General features: G+C 40.6%; 1 protein-coding gene across 1 annotated transcript in view; it reads left to right on the plus strand.

Moving 5' to 3' along the window:
* The first annotated feature begins 13,682 nt into the window (after positions 1 to 13,682).
* Positions 13,683 to 26,859, plus strand: part of ASB18 (ankyrin repeat and SOCS box containing 18) — a 68,785-nt gene continuing 55,608 nt past the window's right edge. The window contains exon 1 of the mRNA XM_021710733.1: positions 13,683 to 13,887. Within this exon, the coding sequence (XP_021566408.1) occupies positions 13,683 to 13,887 (205 nt within the window). The remainder of the gene's footprint in view (positions 13,888 to 26,859) is intronic.

A 26,859-nucleotide genomic window follows, 5' to 3' on the forward strand; every position in this document is an offset into this window, starting at 1 on the left:
GATCCATTTATTCTGGCTTACTAGAGGTTTTAATAAGAAATGAATATTTAATGGTATCAAATGTTATTTTAACATCTATTGAGATATAATTATATTTAATTTTTATTTTATCTCATACTATGAGATAAACTATTATGAGATAAGATAAAATATACTATCAGTTTTTTTAAGCTAAGCAAACTTTTCAGTCTTACAATAAACTACTTGATCATATGTATATAATTCTTTCAGAACATTTCAGAATATTGATTTGTCATTTTACATAGAATTTTTGAAACTATATTTGTAATTGATGTCAGTCTCTTTTTTGTTGTTATTACTGATTACTAATATATTTGCTGTGTTTAATTTGGCTTTTTGTGAATACTTGACTTTTAAAATTTTTCTCAACAAAACTATGCTTTCTACCCCTTTCTGATTTCATTTTTATTTTTTTATTTTCCTGAAAATCATACATTTCATTAAGACTTTCAAATGGATTAAAATATATTTTCTTGAAGATTAAAAAAAATTTCTGAGTTGGGGTCTTACTCCGTCTTCCAGGCTGGATGCAGTGGCACCATCAGTGCTTACTGTAGCCTTGACCTCCTGTGCTTAGGTGATCTTTCTACTTCAGCTCCCAAGTGGCTGGTGCTACAGGCACGCCCCAGCACACCACCACACCGGGTTGTTTTTTTGTTTTTTTTTTTTTGAGACCAGGTTTTACTATGTTGCCCAGGCTGGTCTCAAACTCCTGGGCTCAAGCAATCTTCCTGCCTCAGCCTCCCAAAGTGCTGGGATTACAGGTATGAGCCACCGTGCCTGACATAAAATTCTATTCTTTATCCAGTTTTAGCCTCTTTCTCCCTAAGGTTATGGATTTGTGTTCATTCTCATGATTTTTATTGTCCTTGTTAGAGACTATTTACGTTTTCTTTTTGAAAAAAATGTTGAGAATTTCAATAATTTTGACTATTTTTCTATCCATTTCAGTCTTCTCTAAATGTACTAGTTCTATATTCTTGCTTTTGTAGTTTTATCTTGATACTATTTTCTGTTATTGAGATAAATGCTTATTTCCCTTCTTTCTTGTTTTATAAAAAAGGCATTTAAGGCTATGCATTTTCTTCTGAGGACAACTTTGGTTACTTACCAAGAGTTTTGTTATGTAGTACTCTCACTGACATTCATTTGAAACTAAATTTCTTATCACTGATTTGATTTGTTCTATAACCCATAAGTTATTTATAAAAAATGATTCTGTTTTTAATATCCAAGTACTTTGATGGTTTTTGTTTTTGGTTTTTCCTAAGAGTATTGATATACTTTCATTTTATTCACTTGTGGTCAGAAAACATATTTCTTTGAAAATTTATTACTATTTTCTGTATAGCAGCAACAGATATTGCATGGGCATTTTAATAGACTATGTGTTGTTGGTTTACATACTACAGAGTGTAATACATATCTACTAAATCTATTTATTTATTATATAATAATAGCAGGGAGTACATCTACCACTGCCCAGTACATTGGGGAATTTCCTGCTGATTTCTGTCCAGTCTTACCTTGGTTGAGAAGTCTTTCTCTTCACACCACTATCCCATTACAAGTTCTTGCCCATTTTCTACTGGGCTATCTACCTTTTTCTAATTAATTTTTAGGATCCCTCTTTTCAGTGGGATTTCTGAGTACCCAAACTCCTAAGGTTTAGTTGCTCGTAATTGACAAGTCAATGAGGAGAAGGACTAGGCAGTCTTGGGAATGGCAAATATCACCCAAACCAGATGTTCAATGGCTAACATATTGACCTTTGACAATGAGGCCCAGAAAGTGAGCTAAGGTAGCATCCATCCCTCCTTCAGTCCCCATGGAGACTCCTGGTATTCACAATAGAAAGTGCTGTTCTTCATCAACTATCTGGGGGACACCTTACCCACATCTCCACCTCCCCAAGTCCCAGTCTTTGTCAGTGTCAAATTATGGGGAAATTGACAACTAATTCCTATTCAGAACCCAAAATGCCCATACTTTAAGAAGTAAGATAGACAAGTGGGACCTCATCAAACTAACGAGCTTCTGAAAAGCAAAAGAAACCATCAAGTGAGTGGGGAGACAGCCCCCAGAATGGGAAAAAATATTTGCCAACTGTATATCTGACAAAGGCCTACTAACATCTAGGATCTACAAAGAACTCAAACACGCCAAAAAGAAAAAACCAAACAGCCCCATTAAAAAGTGGGCAAAAAAGCCGGGCTCAATGGCTCAGCCTGTAATCCCGCGCCTTGGGGAGACTGAGGTGAGTGGATTGCCTGAGCCCGCGGGTTCGAGACCCTCCTGGGCCACGAGACCTCATCTCTACAATAAATCAAAAAATTAGCCGGGTGTGGTAGCGCATGCCTGTAATTCCGGCTACTTGGAAGGCTGAGGCGGAAGGATCGCCGGAGCCCAGCAGGTCGAGGCTGCGGTGGCCGGGAACAGCCACTGCACTCCAGTCTGGGCGACAGAGTGAGACTCCAACTCAAAAAATAAAAATAAAAAGTGGGCAAAAGACATGAATAGACACTTCTCAAAAGAAGATACACAGGCAGCCAACAGACACATGAAAAAGTGCTCAGCCTCACTCATCATCAGAGAAATGCAAATCAAAACCACACTGAGATACCACCTAACCCTAGTAAGAATGGCCATCATTAATAAGACAAACAACAACAGATGCTGGCGAGGATGTGGAGAAAAAGGAACTCTTCTACATTGCTGATGGGAATGCAAACTAGTGCAACCCCTTTGGAAGACAGTGTGGCGATTTCTGAAAGAACTAGAAATTGACTTTCCATATGACCCAGCAATTCCTCTATTGGGAATATACCCAGAGTAATGCAAATCATTCCACAAAAAAGATACCTGCACGTGTATGTTTGTTGCAGCTCTATTCACAATAGCAAAAGGATGGAACCAACCATGTTGCCTATCAAAACTGGACTAGATTTTTTAAATGTGGTAACTATACACAATGGAATATTATGCAGCCATAAAGAAGGACAAACATATGGACTCCATAGCAACTTGGATGGATTTAGAGTCAATCATACTCAGTGATCTATCACAGAAACAAAGAACAGAGTATCATAGGCTTTCACTCATAAGTGGACCTTGAACAATTATTTTAACACTATAAGAAAGGGATTGGCAGTAGTGGGAAACTATCAGGGGAGGGGGGTGGGATTTGCAGTTGAGGGAAACTGCTAGGGGAGGGAGAGGCATACCTCATCAACAAGGGTACCTGCATAATCAACATTTATATCTCTAACCCTGAAATGTACACCATATCTTTATAATAAAAAAAAAATTATGGAGAAATGTTCAATAAAAACTCCCCTGAATATTTCTGTCTGGTATCAATTTCAGTAGTTTTTTCTTTGGGACCATCTATTTTTACTTTTTTTGAATTATGAAATACAAAAATGTACACAGGAATGTATACACATACCCCAAAAAACGCTGATGAATTATCACAAACACTCATGTAACCACCATCTAGTGTAAGAAATAAAACACAGCCGGGTGGGGAGGCTCAGTCTATAATCCCAGCATTTTGAGAGGCCGAGGCAAGAGGATTACCTGAGCCTCAAGGTTCAAGACCAGCCTGGGCAACTTGGTGAGACCTCTTCACTACAATAAATCATTTTTTAAAAACTAGCTAGGTAGCATGCATCTGTAGTTCCAGCTACTTGGAAAGCTGAGGTGGAAGGATCGCCTAAGCCCAGCAGGTTGAGGCTGTGGTGGCCATGAGCATGCCACTGTACTCCAGCCTGGGTGACAAGAGTGAGATTCCAACTCAAAAACAAAAAATAAAGAAATAAAACATTACTAGAAATTCCTCTCACATCCCTTCCCAATTCCTACCTCCTTTTTCTCCTACAAAGGCAATCACAATCCTGAATTTAATCACTATGACTTAGTTTTGTCTGTTTTTTAACCTTTATATAAATGGTGCTATACAAGATTTATTCTTAAGTATCTGACTTTTCTTTGTTCAACATTATATCTGTAAGAGTCATTCCCTTGTTGACAGACGTATATTCATCTTCATTGTTGTATGTTTTCCATTGTAGGAATATCCCCACAATTCATTTCTCCATTCTACTGCTGATGCCCATTTGAATTGTTTCTAGTTTGGGGCTATTAGAAAAAATGCTACTATAAACACTCTTGTAGGTGTCCTGGACATGTGCACACATTTCTGTTATACATTTACCTGGGAGAGAAAATTTTGTTTAACTAGATGTGTATATCTTCAACTTGAGTAGATAATCCCAGTTTTCAAAAGTGGTTATACCAATGTAAACTAACAGCATAAGAAAATCCACATGGCCCCAAATCCTCAAAAACTCTCATTGTCTTAAATTGTAACAATTCTAGTGGCTGTGCAATGGTATCTCAGTGTAGTTTTAATTAGCATTTTTCTGATAACTATTAAAATTAAGCCCCTTTCATGTGTTTATTGTTATTTGAATATCCTCTCTTGTGGGGCGTCCACTTCAGTCTCTTGCCCATTTTTCTAGTCTGGGTGACAGAATGAGATCTTGACTCCAAAATAAAGTATCTTTTGATGAATAAAAGTTGTTAATTTAAATAGAGTACAATGACTCAATTATCGTGTTCTACTTTTTAAAAAATCATTCCTCATCTGAGGTAATGAAGACATTCACTTATATTGTCACCTAGAATTTTCTTTGACCTTTTTCTCTTTTTGTTCTCACTACAATCCATTTGGGGGAAAAATGGTTTGCACAAGGCTTGAGATAGAGGCCAAATTTATTTGTTTGTTTGTGTTTTGTTTTAACATGAGGCTATAACATTATCTCAGCACAGTTTGCTTAAAAAAAATTCTTTCCTCTCCAGTCTGCAATGGCACCATACACATGTAAGTCTAGTTTGGATCCACTAGTCTGTTCATCATTCTGCTTGTCTGTTCTTGTGCCAGTACCACATGGCCTTAATGACTGTAACTCTATAGTAAGCCTGAGTCTATGCAATTGATAGGTGTGCAGCTTCACTCAGCAATTATTTGGGTTCTGGCCAAAGCCCAGATCATTTTCATCCTGCCCATACCCTCACCTCACTCTAAGTGAATGTCTATTTCCTCTGCCAGGCTGATGACTGAGTGCAGGTGCTGCTGCTTAATCTTCATAGCAACATCTCTCTCTCTCTCTCTCTCTCTCTCTCTCTCTCTCTCTCTCTCTCTCTCTCTCTCTGCAATTCTCTTACCTCTTCTCAGGTGGTAAAATGACAGATCAGAAGAATCTGGCCAAAAAGACACATTCCCAGGAAGCAAATGTCAGTCCCTACTTCCTGCAGGTCTCCATAATCTTTGCATCACTCTTCTGAAAACCTTCCCTTGGTTTTGAGGCCTTCAAGCTACCCAACTATCCTCCTCCTCTATAGAAAGAAAAAGGGCTAATCTTTCTCTTTGAACTTCAAACTCCACAAAAAACCACTGTCCTCTTTCCTCTCAAGAGACAGGATCTTTGGGCCAGTTGGGACAGCCCTCAGTTCTCCCCAAGAAGAGGCTGACTCTCAATTGCTGGCAGCTCTCTGAATTTGGAACTTGGATTGCTTGGAACTTTTTTACTCAGTTTGAGCTTTAGATGCACTCAAATGACCTCCTTTTTCACTAAACTGTTGTTTCCCAACTTTTCTTTGTAATCAACTGTCTTAATCCATTCCCACTGCTATAACAAAATACCACAGACAGGGAAATTTATAAACAACAGTAATTTGTTTACTCACAGTTCTGGACAGTTCAAGATCAAGGCATTCATAAATCTGGTGTCTAACGAGGGTTTTCCTCTGCTTCCAAGAGGGCGTCTTGAACACAGTATGCTTGCATGACAGAAAGTGAAAGGTCAAAAGGACGTGGCTAGCTCCTTCTGCCCCTTTTACAAGGTTGCTAATGCCCTTCATGAGGAAGGAGCTCTCATTATTTAATAACCTCCTAAAGCCCCCCATCTTAATAATATCACACTAGCGATTAACTCTCAACACATGAATTTTGAAGGATACATTCAGACCTTAGCATCAACTTTAAACCACATCTCAGTTCTTGAGTTCTAATTTCAATTTCTTTCAAACAACTAGAGTAATTCTTCAAATAATTTTTTCAGAAGATGATATGTTTGAAATATTTTCTGAACCCTTGCATGTGAAAATGTCTTTCTACAACAAACAGGCAGAGAACCAAATACAAAGAACAATCCCATTCACAATACCAAAAAAATAAATGAAATACCTCAGCATCTTCCTAACCAGAGAACATAAAGACCTTTACAATGAAAACTACAAACATTGCTCAAAGAAATCAAAGACGACACAAACAAATGGAAAAATATTCCATACTCATTAATTGGAAGAATCAACACTGTTAAGATGTCCGTCCTACCCAAGGCAATCTACAGATATAATGCAATACCCATTAAATTACCAGGATCATTCTTCTCAGACCTGGAAACGACAATACAGACATTCATATGGAAACATAAATGACCACAAATAGCCAAAACAATCTTCAGCAAAAAGAAACAAAGCAGGAAGTACCACACTTCCAGATGTTAAACTTTGTTATAAGGCCATAATAATCAAAACAACCTGGTATTGGTACAAGAACGGGCATATAGACCAATGGAACAGGATAGAGGTTCCAGAAGCGAAACCTCAATTTCTCAACCAACTCATCTACAACAAAGCCTCCACTAACAACCACTGGGGAGAGGATTTATTCAGTAAATGGTGCTGGGAAAACTGGTTGACCACATGCAGAAGATTAAAACAAGACCCCTACCTATCACCATACACAAAAATCAACTCTAAATGGATCAAAGACCTAAATGTAAAACTTCAAACTAGAATTAGAAAATGTAGGAGACACCTTTATGGAAATTAGAACTGACAATCAATTCCTGGTCAAAACCCCAAATGCCCATGCCATAAGAAATAAGTTAGATAAGTGAACCTCATCAAACTGAAAAGCTGCAAAGCAAAAGAAACCATCAAGAGAGCTGAAAAACAGACCACAGAATGGGAAAAAACATTTGCCAACTATATATCTGACAAAGGCCTAACATCTAGAATCTACAAGGAACTCAAATGTGCCAAAAAGAAAAAAACAAAACAGTCCATTAAAAAGTGGGCAAAAGATATAAATGAACACTTAGACACTTCTTTTTTCGACATTTTTTTTAAAATTTTTTATTTTAAAGACGTGGGGTACAATTCAGAGTTAGATATACAAATGCTCATTATGCAGGTACCCTTGTTGATGAAATGTGCCACCCCCTTCCCCTGGCAGTTTCCTTCAACTGCCAATCCCACCCCACCTCCCCTGGCAGTTTCCCACTACTGCCAATCCCTTTCTTATAGTATTATGATAATTGTCCAAGGTCCACTTATGAGTGAGATCATGTGGTACTCAGTTCTTTGTTTCTGTGATAGAGCACTCATTATTATAGTACATCCATGTTGCTGCAAAGTTCATAATTTTGTCCTTCCTTATGACTGCGTAATATTCCATCATGTATATGTACCACATTTATTTTATCCAGTCCTCTTTCAATGGATAGCATGGTTGGTTCCATGTTTTTGCTATTGTAAATAATGCTACAATAAACATGCATGCACAGGTATGAATAGACCCTTCTTAAAAGAAAACATATGAGCAGCCAACAAATACATGAAAAAATGCCCAGCCTCACTAATCATTAAAGAAATGCCAATTAAAACCACACTAAGATACCACCTAACTCCAGTCTGGTTGGCCACCATCAATAACTCAAAAAAGAACAGATGCTGGAGAGAATGTGGGGAAAAGGGAACACTTTCACACTGTTGGTGGGAGTGTAATATAACCTTTATGAAAAACAGTGTGGCAATTCCTAAAAGATCTAAAAACTGACCTTCCATATGACTCAGCAATCCCCTTTCTGGGGATTCCTTTCTGGGAATACACACAGAGGAACTCAAATTATTCCTGCACACGCATGTTTATTGCAGCACTATTCACAATAGCAAAAACATGGAACCAATCATGCTGCCCATCGAAAGAGGACTAGATTAAAAAAATGTGGTACATACACACAATGGAAAATTATGCAACCATAAAGGACAAAATTATGAATTTCAAAGCAACTTGGATGGATTGAGAGTCTATAATACTGAGTAATCTATCACATAAACATAGAACTGAGTATCATATGTTCTCACTCATAAGTGGTCCCTGAACAATTATCATTAATACTATAAGAAAGGGACTGGCAGTAGCGGGACACTGCCAGGGGGGGTAGGCACACTTCATCAATAAGGGCACTTGATCTCAAACCAGGTAAAGTGGGGACCAAAGGGAGGCCCAAACTTAACCTGTACAATGATCACTTGTATACCTAATCCTGAATTGTACACCACATCTTTAAAATAATAAATAAATAAAAGAGAATATCTTTCTCATACCCCTACACATGAACATTATTAGATCAGTTGAAAATAGAGTTCTTGGGTTACATTATTGTCCCCCCAAGTTTTGCACCACTTTGTGCTACCAATTGACTAATCTGGGTTTTCTACTATAAAATTTATGAGTTGTTTATCCCTGAAATATCAAAACGTCATCAGAATATGTGCAGTTATATCTCTACTTTTTCAAATAATATCTTGAAGAAGACTCAATTTAAACAAAAGTTTTAGTTTTTTGTTTGCTTGTTTTTTGAGTTGGAGTCTCACTCTGTCACCCAGGCTGAATTGCAGTGGCACATTCATGGCCATCCCAGCGTCAATCCGCTGGGCTCCGGCGATCCTTCCGCCTCAGCCTTCCAAACAGCATGCTACCACACCCAGCTAATCTTTTATTTATTGTAGAGATGAGGTCTTGTCAAATTGCCTGGGTTGGTCTCGAACCCACAGTTTCAGGCAATCCACACACCTCAGCCTCCCAAAGTGCTGGAATTACAGGCTGAGCCTTCGAACCCAGCCAAGTCTTAATTTTTTTAAGTGCTTAAAGGAGGTTTTTAGAGAGAAGACATTCTTCAGTTAAGGGAACTTGTCTTCGTTTTTTCTGACTCTCCAGTTCTAGAGGTTGCAAAGTCCAAGAGCAGGTGCTCACAAGGTTGGCTTCCTTCTGAATCCTCTTTCTTTGGCTTGTAGGCAGCTGCCAACTTGCTAACTGTGTACTCACACAAGCTCTTCTTTGTGCATAAAGAGGGGAGAAAGATCTTTGGTATCTCTTCCTCTTTTATAAGGACATTGGCTCTATAGGATCAAGATTCCACCCTCATGATCTCATTTAACCTTAAAAACCTTGTCTCCAATACAATCTCATGGAAGAGTAGGGCTTCAACATGTGAACTGGGTGCACAGGACACAATTCAGTCCATAGCAAAAGATATTATTTCTTTACTTATTACATGCTCTCTACTCTTATTTCTCCTAAGATAGATAAATAGATATATCTATATAGATATCTATTTGCATATGTATGTAAATTTCCTGACTCTGGCTTCAATGAACGTTACTCTTCTTTACGTGTACCATCTTGTGCCTTTTACGCTCTGCTTGAGAGGATTTCCATGTCTTGTCTTTTAAATCACTAATTTGAGTTTCTGCAATCTGAAATCATTGTATCAATTTCATTTTAAAATTAAAATATAGTTTTCATCTCAGGGAACTCATCCTTGGTCTCCTATCATCCCCTTTTTCAGACATAGCATTTACCTAGATGCTCAGTGATGGTATGAGCTAGAGATTTTCACAAATTTTCTTGTTTCTCACAGAAACTCTGTTTAATAAAAAGATATTTGCTCTGATGACTCAAAATCATCAGTTTTGAGTGAAAATCTGACTGCTTCAGTGCTGTGTGGACCTGCTCCTGGCATCTGACACCCCCTCTGGGCCCAGCTCTATCTTCTTTTAGTCAGTTTCTTCTTCCTTTCTTTTTGTTCTTTTGGTCTTCTTTGAGATGCAGTATTGTAAGAAAAGGTGAGAAAGAGTGGGAGAGAAGAGGAGAAGAAGAAGTTATCAGCCCTTCAGACTCTCAGGGAAAAGCAGGGACATTTTAGAATCAAATAAGAAACAAGTCTCACAAATGGATCCATCATATAGAGAACTACACCATGGTCACTGTGTGTGAGTCTAGATGGCTAACAGTGCTTGTACCTTACTTTGAGGACTTGGAACTGTTCATTTCTCCCAGACCATGATCCTCCTTCAGTGAATAACTTGGTGTTGAGAGTAAATTAGATCCCAATTCAATTCATTTATTCATTAGGCATTATTTTTCTGCAAACTTGTTCAAAACCAGAAGTATTGATAGAGGGACAGTTACAAAGCTAACAGTCTCTGAAGGCATGTTAGTGGGCTCTGAACAGCTACACCAAATTTCTGCATCAGCCTGAACTTGTTGAATGCAAACCCATGTGACATAAAGAATTCTAGATCATATTTATGCTTCTCTATAAGATATGTGTTATTAGTCCTCATCTAAACACATTTGTAAACATAACTTGATGTAAGTCACATACAATATGTCACTGAGAATACATGAATTATGATACCATCCCATGATTATTTAAAAATTAAAATAGCACAATGTGGCGACCTTTAGCTGATTCAGAGAAAGCAAATATCTGTCTGCCATTGATTGCGTAAATATATTCTGTACCTTTCAAGGACAATTGCTGAAACAGAGAGTCAAATATATGGTTTCCAAGAAATAAATATTGGTGCTGGATTCTCTCTCCTCAAATGATGGTTCATGCTATGGGGGACTAGGGCAGGGAGGGTGTCACATTCACTAATCAAAAAAATAAAGATAAAGAAATAGGGATCAGAAGATTTCATACTGAAATAAAGAGATTCATGTTGCCTAAAATATAATTTGTGTTAGTTACATTTCAATTCCTAATTTATACATAGCGGGGTTGATAAAGAATTGCATTATAACAAAATTAGTCAGAATAATTAGCATAGTGTATGTGCCACTGATTAAACACCCAGCAGATAGCTTGGTAATTAAGATCAGCGAGTGCCATATTTTGAGGTTTTGTCATCTTATTATCTGCCTAACAAGTGCTTCATCTTTACCACCCTTCTGATTTGAAGTTTGATAGCAGTCTCTAATAATTCCCATTTTGTTTCTTTAAATTATCTTACCCCAAAGCTGATCATTTTCCTATGGTCACTACCCTATCTCTCACTATATTTTCATAAATGTGCTAGAGCTGGGTTTCCTTCTAAATGTAAGGGATTTGATGCTGTAATACATTTGTACTTGGAAGTTCAATCTCAAAAATCTAGCAATGATACTCTGCAATTTGGTCAAACCTCTGAACTGAAGACAAATCCATTGAGTTTATATCTCATTTCTGGGCAGAATCTATAGCTGGTGATTCCATGGATGTCTCCATCAGGGTTCACTTTTCAAGGCCTGTGATGCTGGAAGGCAGTCACTCCGGTGGCCTTGGCTCCTTGCTCATTTATAAGCTTAGTGCATGGTGCCACTGCTCCTCCAGGTGGGGAGTCTGGGATGAACTACTGTCATTGCAAAATCCACTGAGGTTTTATAATAGGCAAAGAGTTATTATTATCAAAGAACAGAAAACTTGGGTTATTAACTCAAGCTCTTCATCACTAGCTGAGTCATTCCTGCTTCATCTCTCTAGACTGAAACCAGGACATTCCATGATTTAAAGGCAGGATAAATACACTACCTGAATCAACCAGGAATGTCTTTAGCTGCAAGTAACATACAACACACAAAAAGAGCTTGAGGCATAAAGACAAGAAGTCTGACAGGTGACACCCTAGAACTGGGGTAGAAGTTGAGAACTATCAGCTCCAGTCTCTTACCATTTTTCTGTTCCTCTCCTCTTAGTGTGTTGATCCTTCATCTCGTGTCTGTTATCTCATGACTGTGATACAGCTGCCACAGCTCCAGACATCATGTCTATGTACAAGAAAAGAAGAAAGGGAAAGGGAGGTATCAGCCACTTCTGTCCCTTTCAATCAAGAAAGCAAATACCTTCCCAGACATACCACAGTAGACCATGGCTGCTCTTGCTGGCCAGAACTGGATTGCCAGGAAGGCTGGGACATCTAGTTACTTGCAAAGAAGACTAGGATTTATATTACTGACTTAAATCAACACAATTCATCTCTAAGAGCTGAGCACAGTGTCATAGCTAAGAAAATCCAGGCTCTTTTGGATAGATAGAAGGAGAATTGATATTGAACAAGAACTACAGTGTTTGACACCTCAAATGCAGATAAAACAACCTGCACAATCAAACAAAGGAGTTGAAAAAGAGGAGGGCTGTATTAGTCAGGGTTCTCCAGACAAACAGAACCAACAGCATGTAGGGGGGAAGGGAGAAATTTATTTTAAGGAATTGGCTCACACAACTGTAGAGACTTAGCAAATCCAACATCTGCAGGGTAGACCAGTAGGCTGGAGACCCAGGGAAGAGATGCCATTTGAGTTTTAAGGCATCCTGCTGGCAGAATTCCTTCTTACTCAGGGGAAGCCAGTCTTTTGTTCTACTGAGGCCTTCAACTGATTGGATGAGGCCTGTCCACATCAAAAAGGGCTATCTGCCTTACTCTAAGTCCACTGATTTTAAAATGTGAATCTGATCCCCGCCAAAAATGTCACAGAAACACCTAGACTAATGATTGACCAAGTATCTGGGCACCATGGCCCAGCCAAGTTGACACATACAATTAATCACAACGGGAGAAGGAAAAAAAGCAAGAAAAAGGAAAAGGAAAAGGTGGCAAGACAATGTAAGGTGGAGGAAACACTATAAAAGCTCTATGGCACACCCTACATCCTCAGAGACCACAACACCCTGATGTCAGCAAGAAAACTGCTTGAGCAGATATGCTTGTGTATAAGTTTTGGCATGGGGAGACATGGAAACACTGAAGACAGAGGTCACCATGTGGAAAAGCCCCCCCACCCTCCACCCCCAGGAGTACACAGAAACTCACATGAGGGGATCTACACTTCCACACGTCATGGAATTGTGGACTTGGAGCCAGGTTTACCAGCCCTGGAGGGTAGAGAGGTCACAGCTAATATTTAGCTTGCTTTTTTTGTTGTTGTTCACTCATGTGATGCTTTTGTCTTCCTGAGACAAGCCAGCCTTCTCTGAATTTGGAAACAAAAGATTCCATTCAATTCTATTCAGTTAAAGGTATGTTCCATTTGCAGGCAATCAGATTCTTCTTTTAGATGAAGTAAAGGAGTATGAGGAGTAGAATATTAGAAAATGTTCCTTTCAACAGAAGAGAGGTTCCAAGTCCAGTCTCAGGAAAAACTTTTTAAAGTTTCAGGAGAACCTTGTTTTTGATTTAAAAAAAAAAAAAGACATTATTCAACAATACCTATGAGAACTTTCTTTGAAAATATAGTCCATTTTTCTTGCCCCACTCCTAAACATGTCTACTGCCCCCATCTCTAGAATAATCCGTCACTGAGGCCTTTGGAAAGATTACTTCACATCTCCCTGTTGGCAAGTAGTCCTCCCCACAGACTGTAATGGGAGCCAAGTTTCTTCTATTTTTAGCAACACCGACACCATTCTTGGTGACAGCTGCTGAGTTTGGACTCACTTTAGAAGAAGGGAAGAAAGGCTGGTCAATACACAAACGGCATTACCATGTCCAACTCTGATTACCTTCCCGACTACCCACTCAACTCAGATTTAGTGATGAGATTAAAGTCTGCCCTGGACGCCAAGGATGAGGAGAGAGTGAGGGATTTGATCTGCACTGAAGTTAAGCCTGTGGACGCCGTGATAGAACTGGCCAATGACGACTGGATGAAAGACCCCTCGGCTCAGCTGCCCCCTGGCGTGCTGCTAGGTATTCCGAATCAGTCTGCTGTGTTTGGAGCTAAATTACTAAATTACACTGAAGGGGTTGGGGATCCTGGTTGGGAGGGGCAAATGATGTGTACTCACATATCTGACTCTCACATATATGCACACATGCATGCTATATGTACTATGTATATGTATGTGTGCTGCATAACCAACAAGTATAGCATAACACAAAAATCTAATCCTTGGTCCCACAGTGGCTACTCTTAGGGTTCCATTCATTTCTAAACTTGCCCAATTTCATGTGTCAATTTCACCTACCTATAACCATATTATAGATGTAATTTTGTGTTCTACTCTCCTGAGATCTACAAAATCTAAATCTGAATTAGAATGTGTATTTTCCATGTTGCTCCATAGTCTTCCTAATTTCAATACCTGTTGAAATACTTGAATCAAATGCCCACAAAAGGAGAATGTTTAATTTTTACTTCTTTAAATAATGTTGTAAGGAGTATCTTTATCAGCATTTATAAGACTTTTTTCTTATTTAGAGTGAACTTCCTAGGGTAAATTTCTAGGAACAGTATTACAGGAACAAGAATATATAAATTTATTAAAGTGTGTTTCTAAATTGTTTTCCACAAGGATTTCCTTCTAACAGTGAGGGGGAGTTTCACCACAACCTCACCAACAAGCATTGCTAGTTACAAATATTGGGATTTAAATTGCCAATCTCATAAGTGTATGCTGGTAATTCTTCAGCATACCTGCCTGCCCACCCATCCTTTCTTTGAGGGTGAGGATGAAGTCTTGTCCACAGGACTTTGTTTTTCTTTGTAGGCCTCTTCATGTGTGTGACCAGTCTATTTGGGCCTTTGGGTAATATCTTGCCATCTCTTGGAAACTTTTTTGTCATTTTGGAGGACTTCTTTGCTTGACATAGATATAATTCCTCTGTCATAGTCATTGAAGATGGTTTCCCTAACCTGTGATTTACTTTTTTTTTATTGTTGTTGGTTTGTCACCCAGACTGGAGCACAGCGGCACAATCACAGCTACCACAATCTTGACCTACTGGGCTCAGGCAATCCTTCTGTCTCAGCCTCCCGAGTAGCTGGGACTACAGCCATGCCACCACTCTTGGCTAATTTCTTTATTTTTATAGAGACAAGGTCGTGCTATGTTTATTACCCAGGCTATGTGTGTGTTTTGCATTTCATTGTATTATGCTGTTTTCTAGCTTGTGAGATGTGCCCGCACCTACTCCCCCCGATGTTAGTCAGCATCCCTAAGGGATGTTGAGGACGCCTCTTCACCCACAGACTCCCTCTTAACATAGGTACATGCATGCAACATGTGCACACATATACAAGCATGTGCGCATGCCCAGAACATGAAGGAGGGGAGCTGAAATGGAACACGCATAGGATGTTTATCCTAGAAAGAAGAACTTTCTATGTGATGAAGACAGCATCCTAAGATTGGAGTTTCCAAGACGGATCCGTTCCTCCCTCTCTTGTGGTCTGGGAATACTTCCTGGGCTGCCTTTCATTGAGGCATTGAAGTAAGCTGCTTTAGGCTTTAGGGAGAAATCATCTCCTGCTTCTTGTTTATCTAGGTTTTCCTAATATCTGTGTCCACAGGCCCAGGAGTCATGATCTCAAACTTGGTATATTCCATGTCTCCAAGGAGCTTGCTTGCTCTAGGGGATGGTGGGGGGCTTTGTCAACATAAGTGGTGGTTGGACCTATATATTTTGTATTTGCCCTCTAGATCCACCCTTCCCGAGCTGCCCTGTGAGGCTGATTTTTAAGAGGCTGCAACAATCCGTCGCTTACCCTCTGACTCTTGTTGGGTGCAGCTATTGAACAGAGCTAGAAAGAGAAGGCAGGGCATGTGTTTGCTGGGACTCCTCCCTGCCAGGTCACTCCTGTGGTTTGACAGATCCTGCCTCTCTGCTGACGCCTTCAGGTACAGGGATGGGAAAGGCCTTCCACTGTGACTGTGGCTACCTCCACCTCCAGGTGGTTTTCCTTAATGCTGCCTGTCTTGATTATGCCCTGTTATCATTCCATGTGCTTTCTGCTGGGATTCTGGCTGAAGCAAGTATCCTTTTCCTTCACAAACATGTCCCGGTCAGATAAAGATTTGTGGATTTGCAATCCTCAATTTAAAATATCCGTTCTTTTCACATTACTGATTGCCCCACAGAATCTTTACTGTCCCCATCACTCTACTGAATGCTTGAAACCAGTGAAAATTGTGTTAAGAAATTTGTGTCCCCTTCCACAATGAATCCATCAAGTAATAGATTATATACATGTGTACTTTTTCCTACCAAATTATATGATTCAGAAGGTCAGGGACAATGTGATTCTGGTGACATGTTTTAAGTGCTTGAGTCTATTACAGGTTGTTTCATTTCAGGATGATTGTATGCTAAATGAATAAGATGTGATCCTAGGGCAAGTCTTGTTGTCAGTGACTTTGTCACAAAGTTGTCTGGACTTTAGAATGACAGTAGAGGGAGCAACATGGTCAGACTTGCATTTGGGGTCTTTCACTCTGGCTGAAATGGGAAACCAGATTCTGAAGGAGACAAAGAAAAGGTAGAAAAGTCTATGTGGGGGTAATTGAAGGCAGTTGCCCAGGTGAGAAATGGCAAGGGTCTAAGCCAAAGCAGTGGGACAAACACAAAGGTAAAGTAACATAGATGAGAGATATTTAGGAGGCTCAATGGAAAGGTTTTGGTGATGAGTAGAGGATAGTGCCACTAGCTAAGATAGAAACTAGAAGGATCTGTGATTGTGATGATTTACTGAGCCTCTACTCTGTTAAGCTGTGTGACCTCGGGAAAGTCGCTTTCTCTCTCAGGTCCAATGTCTCCATGTATTAACTAGGGTATGAGATTACATTAGTGCTTCCCAGACAGAGATTCATAAACTTCCTGAGAAAATCTTAAGGTGAAATGAGAACTTGAGAAGGGCTCCTTGTTGAGTCCTCCTCACAGAGACTGACACAGTAAATCAACATATCAAAGGAACTTAAAGATTGCAATTGCATTTGACTTGGTTTCTTATCTGATCCCAGAACTTCAGTTTCTGTTGACAACACGTAAAATTGGTAATTTGCAGATGCTCTTTGGGAACTGCTGGCTTAGATGATTATTTAGGCTCCTTCCTTCTCCATGTTTCTCTGAGGCCATAATCCCAACACTCACTGTCACAGCCCAAAATTGGCACATTTCCTTTTTTCTGAGTGTGACAGCCAATAGTCTCCTTCTCAAGGTAAGCACAAGTCCTTGGGGAACATCCCAGATGGGAACAAGAGCTGTTTGGATTAAAATGTTCACGTGGGGTCTTTAAAATTTTTGAAGAGTGGTCATAATTTATGGCAATAACCTTGAAATGCAGCCCATGATGGGAATGGATGCTGCCAAGCACTTAAATCCTTGGGAAGAGGAATGTGAAGATGAAGGAATGATAACACGCACCAAAAAAGGGGGGCTGGGCCAGGCGAGGTGGCAGAGCCAGGGGTGCCCACCCAGGCCAGGAGAAGGCAAGAGCCAAGTGTCACGTTGGCAAAAGTGTTTTCAGGAAAGAAGAGCGAAGAAGTTTCCATCCCAACTCCAGTTGACAGATTTGAGGGTATTGCTCAAAAGACAACAATGTACAAACATAAGAAAAAGAAAAGTAACCATTCTCTCTCCTTGCTAACATGATCATTCAAGGACCCTCCAATGAAATCACCATGCTCATCAGCCTGTGAACTTATCACTCCTACCAAATAGAACAAAGAAAACATAATTTATTCCAATGCATCTATGTCAGCATCACAAAAAAAGCATAGAGAAAAAGAGACATCTACTGAGAAGATGGTGGAAATGACTCCGGTGCACATGAGCTCCCTTGGTACAGATAGAGGTCAAAGGAACTGAAAAATTAGCCCCAGCAGATAATGAGGCAAAGCACAGAAGGTACCTCCTGAGGCAGGCATTAGGCAAGAGAACGGGCATCTATCAGGATTCCCCTAAAGAAGCCACTTGCCTGTGCCCTTGCAAAGACACCTGCTCTCCTGTTAGGATGGACTTGGGATGCCCAGCTGGGCGCAACGGAGTTGGGCCCCCAGATCCCCACAGTCAGCTCTCCCATCCCAACAGGATCCTCCCAGCCAGGGCTACACCTCCTCTGCTCACCTTTGCCACTCCACCCTTCCAGACCCTACACAAAGAAGGTCACCTAGAAGGCCACCCCTGGCTACCAGGGCAGCAACTTTGTCTCTTCCCTCCACAAAAGCATAATACCCTTAGCCTCCATTCATTACTGAAATATACAGCCTTGCCAGGATAGTTTTTATGTGCCCACTGGATATTTCAAACCCAAATGCAACTTCCTCCAGGACAAGAACCTTGCTTAACACTTGTTTGTATCCAGAGCCTAGCACGGGGTTTAGCCCTGAGAAGCAGATCAAACTCTGGGTGCGGTTATTGGCATGGACAGGCCAAGTGCCTTTGCTCCCACTTCAAGCGGGCAGGCACAGTCTATGTTTCCACAGACACTGTTGGGATTCATTCTTCTGCAAAGAAATATGTCATTGCATTTTCTGCTAAAGCCAAGTGTCTACTGTTTAATGTCAGCAACAATTGCATTATTTACGCTTGCCTCTTTTCAGTGCCCATCGACTCACTACCCACCGAGAACACAGAGAGAAAGGACGGCTGGGGGTGGGGTGGCAAGACCCACCTCACCCCCCAAATCCATCAACTGTACAATTTGGTAACTGGTGTAATCAAACGACTCAAGAAACAACTGATTACTAATTGCTATTATTAAGAATGTCAGCATCTCATGATTTTACTGCTGATATATCATATACAAGTCAAGATGCTACTTGAATTCTTGATTGAAAGAGAAAAATAGAGGCATTATGTTGTGTTTGGAGTAACGGTATTTAAGTATCCGAAGGAAAGTTAAAGAAATACTAATTGGGTTTTTATTAAGAGATCCCACCAGCAGTATGTGTAGGTGGGGAACGAGAGTAGGCAAACATGCAATGGACATGTGCATACACATGAAACTAGGGTTCATGTGTGGAATTTGATTTCTGATCTAGGTCTTGACACACAGATCGTATCATCTACCTCTCTAGATCAGTCACCCTCCCTTATGCGTAGAGGGGAACATCACTTAGGACAGACCAAACAATTGAATCTAAGTGAAGTGAGCACAGCTCCTGCCTTAGAGGAATCCTATTCCAACACACTGACAAGAGCGTGGCTTTGAAATGTGGTGTGGTAGCAAGGACAAGGGACTAACAGTCAGGTGACCCAGGTTCTTGCCTGCACTCCACCACGACCTATGTGGCCTTAAACATGTCAGACTACCTCTCTGAACCTTAATTTCCTGATTTTAAAAATGGTATTGATCTGAATCTCTAAGCATCTTTTTTTGGTGTGTGTATGTGTGTGTGAGAGAGAGAGAAAGCACGAGGGAGAGAGTGAGCCAGGTCTCACTCCACACAGCTTCAACTTCCTCCCACCTCAACCTCCTGAGTAGCCGGGACTACAAGCATGTGCCGCCATGCCCAACTAATTTTTTTTTCTGTAGAGACAGGGTCTTGCTGTATTGCCCAGGCTGGTCTCAAATTCCTGGGCTCAAGGAATCCTCTTGCCTTAGTCTCCCAAAGTGCTAAGATGAACCACCATGCCTGTCCCTAAGCATCTTTGCAAATTGGACTAACTTGGGTTCTAAGACCAACAACTTGCATTTGTGGAGGAGATTAACAATCTCTCCATCACCACCACCATTCTCCCATTGCTTTTCCAGGAGTCATGCATTCTAACAGGGGCTGTGTAGACCAGACCTCACCTACAAAGGGTTCAAATGGCTGGTTTCAGGTCAAGTGGGCAGTGAACATATAACCTGGAGAACTGGTAGGAGACTAGTCCCTGAGCTCACATGCACAAAATAAACAGCAGCGTGGTTCAAAGCTTAGAAAGAATGAGTCCCCAAATCAGATCATGGAAGCATTGAAATGGGCCCTACAGGAAGACAGAGGAATCAACAACGCAACAAAGACTTGATCTTCCCTATGCATTTCCCAAGGGCTATTACCTTTCCCACTTTTTCAGTTGAGGAGAATAAGGCTCAGAGAACTTACATTACACATCTGAGGTGTCATAGTCAATAGTCAATATAAATCCAATGCTCTTCCCTATGCTTCCTGATACCAATAGTTCATCCCATGGTTGCATTTTATAGACGGGAACGCTGAGGCTCACATGTGTTTACTCATTGCTCAACAACCTGTTAGGAGCAGAGTACAAACCAGGTATATTTCCTGACTTATAGTCAAGGGCTCTAGCTGCCTATCCACCCAGAGATATCTTGCAGGAAAATCCAGGAAAAAATGTCTCCATTGAAGCTGTGTACAACCCTTTGACTTGACATTATGCATACGCATGCATGTGTACATACACACACACATTTATACACATATGCACACACATATGCACACACAGATACACACACACACTATCAATAGGCTGGAGCTGCTGCTTCAAATAATTTAGCAAAAGCAGTTTAAAAAATGGACAATGAGTGGGGTGCTCAATTGGAGAATAAAAACAGAAATGGGAAGCAAGAGGTCACCCATGACAGGGAAGGAAAAAGGAGATGCCACCTTGGCTACTCACCCTGCCAGAGAATGTGGGGGCAGGGAGACCCTGCTCGAAGCAAAATGAAATTAAACCTTTCTAAGTACTTATAAATCAGCACCTAATGACACTATCCCACCACCAGCCTGAGCATTGCTCTTATTACTTTGATTCACAAGCCAGGAAAAGATCTGGAATTATGCACAAATTATTGTCCCATCTTCTTAATTAACGCTGATTGCAAAATTCTTGCTAAAGTCCTTGCTAACAGACTCAATTATGTGCTGCCTGAATTGATTCACCCAGATCAAGTGGAATTTATTAGAAATACACTTTCCTACAATAACATCAGATTATCTTTGAATATAGTTAAATTATTTAGGAATAAAATGGCTGTTGCAGCAGCCCTCATTTTAGATATAGAAAAATATCTCCTACCACCTAGAATTAAAATATTTCTTTGCTTTCTACAAGACACACACCCTAGGCTCTTCTTTTTCCCAGAAGCAGGTTGATTCACACTGTGATGAGATGAGATGCATGCCTTAGAGCTAATGGTCCAGCTTCAAAGGCATTTGGGCAGGAAGAAAAATCCTACAGGGTCGTATCTCAGCTCCCCCGGGTATGAACCGTAACTGTCTGTGGAACACAGTGAAATTGCAATTAGACTAAATCAGGATATTTTCAGAATCAAAATTGAGAAACAGGCTAATAAAGAAATAATGTATGCTGATGACATACTTCTATTAGCATCACTCCCAAGCATACTGGAGAGTTCTGAAAGAAAAAAGAAGTGAGAATAATAGCAAAGAGGTTTTTCCACCTTTCCAAGATGCCAACAGTTTCCTGCCATGGAATGTTCTACTTGCAAAATAAACATTCTGAAGAAACTAATTGGAAATAACAGACACACTCTCGACAGCCTGGTTCTACCTTCCCAATCCGATTTCCCACTGTTTTCTAATACCAACTTCCACCCCTGGACAAAAAACTTGGACTAGGTTTGTCATATCTGCCATATCCGGCCACATAGTGGGTATATAATAAGTATTATGGACCAAATGGCATATGAAGAATATAATGAAGTCCCCTGGGTTGACTGGAAAGGTGAAAATGTTCTTGAGAGGCTGTGATTGAAAGGACAGGAACCCAGATAAAGGAAGCCAAGCAGCCAATGTACAGCACACAAAGGCATGGCATGTGAGACAGGGAAGTTGGCCCCAGCTGGAACTTGGGGTGCAGGAATCAGAGGGGAAAGGAAAACCCAAGCAAAGAAGTTGGGACTGTATTTTATGTGAGGCCACAAATTCTGGACATAGGTGTTTACAGTTATTTGGAAAGGCAATGAAGAACTGTTCAGCAAAGGAATGAGATAGTCTTAATTTGGAAAAAAAGAAAGAAAAAGAAAATTCTTATCTAGGTAAGAAGGAGAAAGGCAAAAAGATTGGTGCCAGGAGACGCTGCCAGTTGTCCACTCACCCCCCCCACTCCTGCTTGACTAACAGAATCTCTATGGTAATACAGTGGGCCCACCTGAAAAAGAACTGCATTTCCCCACCTCCCATTCAAGCTAAGGCTGGTCTTGTTCTAGTCAAAAATGTACTTAACAGCAGATGGACGATGACAGATGAAAGAGGCAGCAAATTTGAAAACAGGTCAACAGAGCAATAGAAAGCATCCAATCTGAAGAACAGAAAGTAAAATGATGGAAGAGAAAGTGAACAAGGACTGTAGGACAACATAAAAGGTTTAACATATTCAACTGGAATCCAACAAAGATAACAGGACAAAAAAAAAATTAACAACCAAACATTTCCCAAAATTGGTGGTGAAAGACATAAATTTACAGATTCAAGTTCAGCCAACCTGAAGCAGGGCAGACTTGAAAAAAAGAAGTCAAACATATGCCTGGATACCCGAAAACTCAATTACTGTTGTTGAGTCAAGTTTGCCTTGAGACTAAAGGGAGGTTTCACTGGAGTGAAGGGGTGAAAAGCATGCAGAAAGGAAGTTGTCCTGAGTTTGATATCTGGAGGCAAGTGTATAATTCTCCTTCCCACAAACCTGCAATGGTTCTCTGCTGCCTACAGTAAAGGTTGACATACTATGGTCCGTGAGCTGGCTGCCTGTTTTTATGAAAAAAGTTTTACTAGAACACAGTAATGCTCCTTTATTTATGTATTGTCTAGGTTGCTTTCAGGCAACAGTGACATAGTTGAGTAGTTGCCACAAAGACCATATGACCTGTAAAACCTAAAATATTTTACTGCCTGGCACTTCACGGAAAAAGTTGGGTGACCCCTAACAGCATACAGTTCAAATTTTATAGCAGGCATTTGAGAACCTAAAGATGTACCTTAAGGTAACCTAGCCCCATCATTCTTTCACAGTGTCCTTCCACCTACCTGGTGACTCTGATCAGTCACAGGGCTGCTCCGAGTGTAAGGGGAGGCAGGTGTCACTCAGGAAAGCATTTGGTTCTGAAATTGACAGTAAGCATTTAGACATGTTTATAGCAATTTGACATATTAAAATAACATCCAAGTGTGTGATTCAGGAAGAAGTAATTATGTGTCTTTTTTTTTTTTTGAATTGGAGTCTCACTCTGTCCCCCAGGTTAGAGTGCTGTGACACACTCACAGCCACCCAGTGCCGACCTGCTGGGCTCTGGCACTCCATCCGCCTCAGCCTTCCAAGCAGCTGGAACTACAGGCACATGATATCATGCCTGGCTAATTTTTTATTTATTGTAGAGACAAGGTCTCACAAAGTTGCCCGGACTCTGGTCTTGAACCTATGGACTCATGCAATCCACTCACCCTGGCCTCCCAAAGTGCTGGGATTCTAAGCTGAGCCATTGAGCCCAACCAATTATGTCTCTTTTTTTTTTTTTTCATCTTATTTTTTCCAAATTAGAACAAAAACAAAAACAAAAACAAGGTGACTGACAAACCACACCTCCACAACATCTCAATTCCTGACCCCTTCCTGGCCTTTGCATAACCTCCACTGCTACTTCTATCTTCATGTGTGCAGACAATGCACCCACCCATCCTTCCAGGTAGCTCATGAGCTTAGGGATTCATGGTTGGATGGGATGCTGAATGGAGTTTGCCTTGCAGGATATGACCTGGGATCAACATCTAGAATGCCCAATTGGCCCGACCATGCCTTGACCAACCCCAAAGGCAGATTTGGAGCTGATACGACCTGTCACAGTTTTCCCACTTAGGGTCAAAATGGCAGGACCTCTCTAGCTGCACCTGGGTCCATCTTTGGATCTGACCACATGGGAAAGAGTGCTCTTAGGTGAAGCAACTCTCTGTGGCTGCGACAAACCCTGAAGAAACTGACAGCTGGGATGGCAAGTCCTCCCTAAAGGTAGAGTCTGGGTGGCACATCCCTTTGTCCACCAAAGGGTACAGTCCCTCCTCCTCACATCAGCTCTATACCTCAGGCCTGAGATCTGTAACTGGTTTATTTCCTCCCCAGATGCCCCTCTGCCTGACCCTTTCACATCATCAAATTGCTGCCCAGTTTTCAGAACACCTACCTTTCTGACTGTGCCCTTGTCCCATGCACCATAGCACTGTGGCTAGGTGATGCCTACCTCTTGCTAACCCCAAAATATTAGGATACAACTTCCCCCAGCAACAGATCAAGAGAAGGAAAAAGGCACTATGGGGGGAGAAATGCACCTCTCTTATCTAATACCTCCCTCCCTGCTTTGTTCAGATGCCATAGGAAGCCTGTCCTATCCCTACCCCCTGCCACTCTGATTCCTTATTTGATGCATCCTCATAATACCTGTGCCTCTATATAGCAGTGATTGAATTCCACTTGCTGGTCAATGGTTGCTATGTCTGTCTCTTTCATTAAGTTTAACACTCCTTCAAGGCAAGGAGTTCTACTCTTTATCTCTGCATATTTCTAGTACCTGAAAAAATGTTCTGTATGTGTAAACTCAACATAAAATATCTCCAAACTGAATAGAAAATTATCCTCCCACCTACAAACTACAAGAGTATCAGCATCACTAAACTCTTCCAAAACTTGGTTTTTTTAAAAAAATCGTTCACAAAAGGCAAAAACTATCTCACTATTTTAACTTGCATTTTGTGAGTAAAACTGGACATTATGAGTATGTTTAGTGGCCATTTATATACTTTATAATGTTTCTTTCCTGTTGGAAGTTTAAAGTTTGAATCCCCCCCCCAAAAAAATAGAAGAAGTCCAACAAACTTACTTTAGTTCCATCCGACAAAACTGGCCTCACTTTGCTCTATATAGCATCACAAAGAGACCAAAACTGTCTACCAGTAGACTGCCCTTCTCAACTGCAGGATCAGTAAACTTCTCATTTCTGGAAGGGATATAAAGGATCATAGAACATAACAATCAGACCAAACTAACGTCAAGAGAGAAGTATTTTGCTCCCTGTGTGAGATTCATAAAAAACAATCAATCTGAACATGCAATTTGTCTCAAGAGGCAGGAGCTGCAATTTTATCATGTAATTAAACCCCCATGACAGTTGTAAAGAAACTTCATCACCTTTATCAGGGAGAGTGTCATTGATATGCTTTCTAGCAATGTCCCCAGAGTCTCTGAACGTCCTTCCAGGGCTATTTACTCATGGTTGTGCATGCTGAGGATAGGGCTTTACACTCAACCACAGCGGATACACAGCATTCAAGGGCACCTTTGTTTCCGGGTTTCCAAAAAAGCCCTCCTGGGCTGTCAAGGAAAGCAGCACTTGACCTTTGGATAAGATCACATTAATAATGAGAAGTGACTTTGTTGTTTTGCATTATCTGCACTGGGCTTGGTAGCAATGACGGGAAAATAAGTTAGAGAGGTGGTTTTCCCCCCTTATTGTGTTCTTCCACATGATGGGAATGAGATTTCTTAATAATGTGAAATCAGTACAAACAATTTAAGTCATCATTAATAGATACACTTGATCTGAGGAAGTAAAATGTTTTAATGTTTTGTTAAATGAGGTGTGCTGTGCTAACATTGTTAGTCGGAGAGGAGGTTAAGATACTTTAACATTTTTTATATTAATATCTGTGTGACTAAATCTGGTAGGTGGGTGAATGTATCCTGGAATTCTTAAAAGCACACCTGCCTAGCTTATTTTTTTAAGTAATAATAATTTTTTTTTAATTGAAAGGAGTAGGGAGGAGTAAAGGAAAGATAGTCTTTAGAAATTAAATAGGGAGAATAAGGACCCAAAAAAGGGGAGTAAATCTAGTGTTAGACCTGGGGCTAGGACTGTTTTGTTTTTTGGTGTTCTAGAGGGTTGGGAGGTTTTGTTTTTTGGGGGAGGCTTGAATCAGAGTCTCATTCTGTCGCTCAGGCTGGAGTGTAGTGGCATACTCATGGCCACCACAGCCTTGACCTGCTGGGCTTAGGTGATCCTTCTGCCTCAGCCTTCTAAGTAGCTGGAACTACAGGCACATGCCACCATGCCCAGCTAAATTTTTTTATTTATTGTAGAGACGAGGTCTCATCAAGTTACCCAGGCTGCTCTCAAAACCCTAGACTCGGGCAATCCTCTTGCCTCCACTTCCCAAAGTCCTAGGATTACAGGTGTGAGCCTCTGTGCCCAGTGATGTTATTAACCTAGAGTCCAAATGTATTTAGTACATGGCCATCTATAGAAACTTCATCTGGGAAGTTCAAAATTGACCAGGTCAACAACATATTTGGTGTACTTAAGAAAAAGTAAGTCAGGCATGGGGTTCATGCCTGTAATCCCAGCACTTTGGGAGGTGGAGGCGATAGGATCACTTGAGCTCAGGAGTTTGAGACCAGCCTGGGCAACATAGCAAGACCCCATCTCTCCAAAAATAAAAATAGAAAAATTAGGCAAACATTTGTATACCTAACCCTGAATTGTACCCCACATCTTTTTTTTTTTTAATTAGCCAAGAGTGATAATGCACACCTATAGTCCTAGCACTTTGGGACACTGAGGTAAGAGGATCCATTGAGGCTACAGTGAGCTGCAATTGTACCACTGTACTCCAGTCTGGACAATAGAGCAAGACCTCATCTCAAAAAAGAAAAAAAGAGAGCACATAATCTCATGATGCCCACAGTGACTTCCTGCCCTGGTTTGTCAATTTACTTGTACACTTAACCCCAGAAGGAAGCCAGACATTTGCCAAGGACCTAGAAAAAAATCTAAATGTTAGTCCTTCCCCAGAAACATGAGAGAATGGTAGAAGCATCCTGTGGCTTCAAAAACTCTACCTCTTGGCCTCAAGGCATGAAAAGCTGCAGCCATGGAGAAAGAGCCTGGACGCACAATAAAGCCCATCAGAAATACATCTCAGCCTCAATCAGGCT

Source organism: Carlito syrichta, unplaced genomic scaffold, assembly GCF_000164805.1.
Source record: "Carlito syrichta isolate Samal-C Ts95f unplaced genomic scaffold, Tarsius_syrichta-2.0.1 Scaffold298871, whole genome shotgun sequence".
Taxonomy (NCBI): Eukaryota; Metazoa; Chordata; class Mammalia; order Primates; family Tarsiidae; genus Carlito; species Carlito syrichta.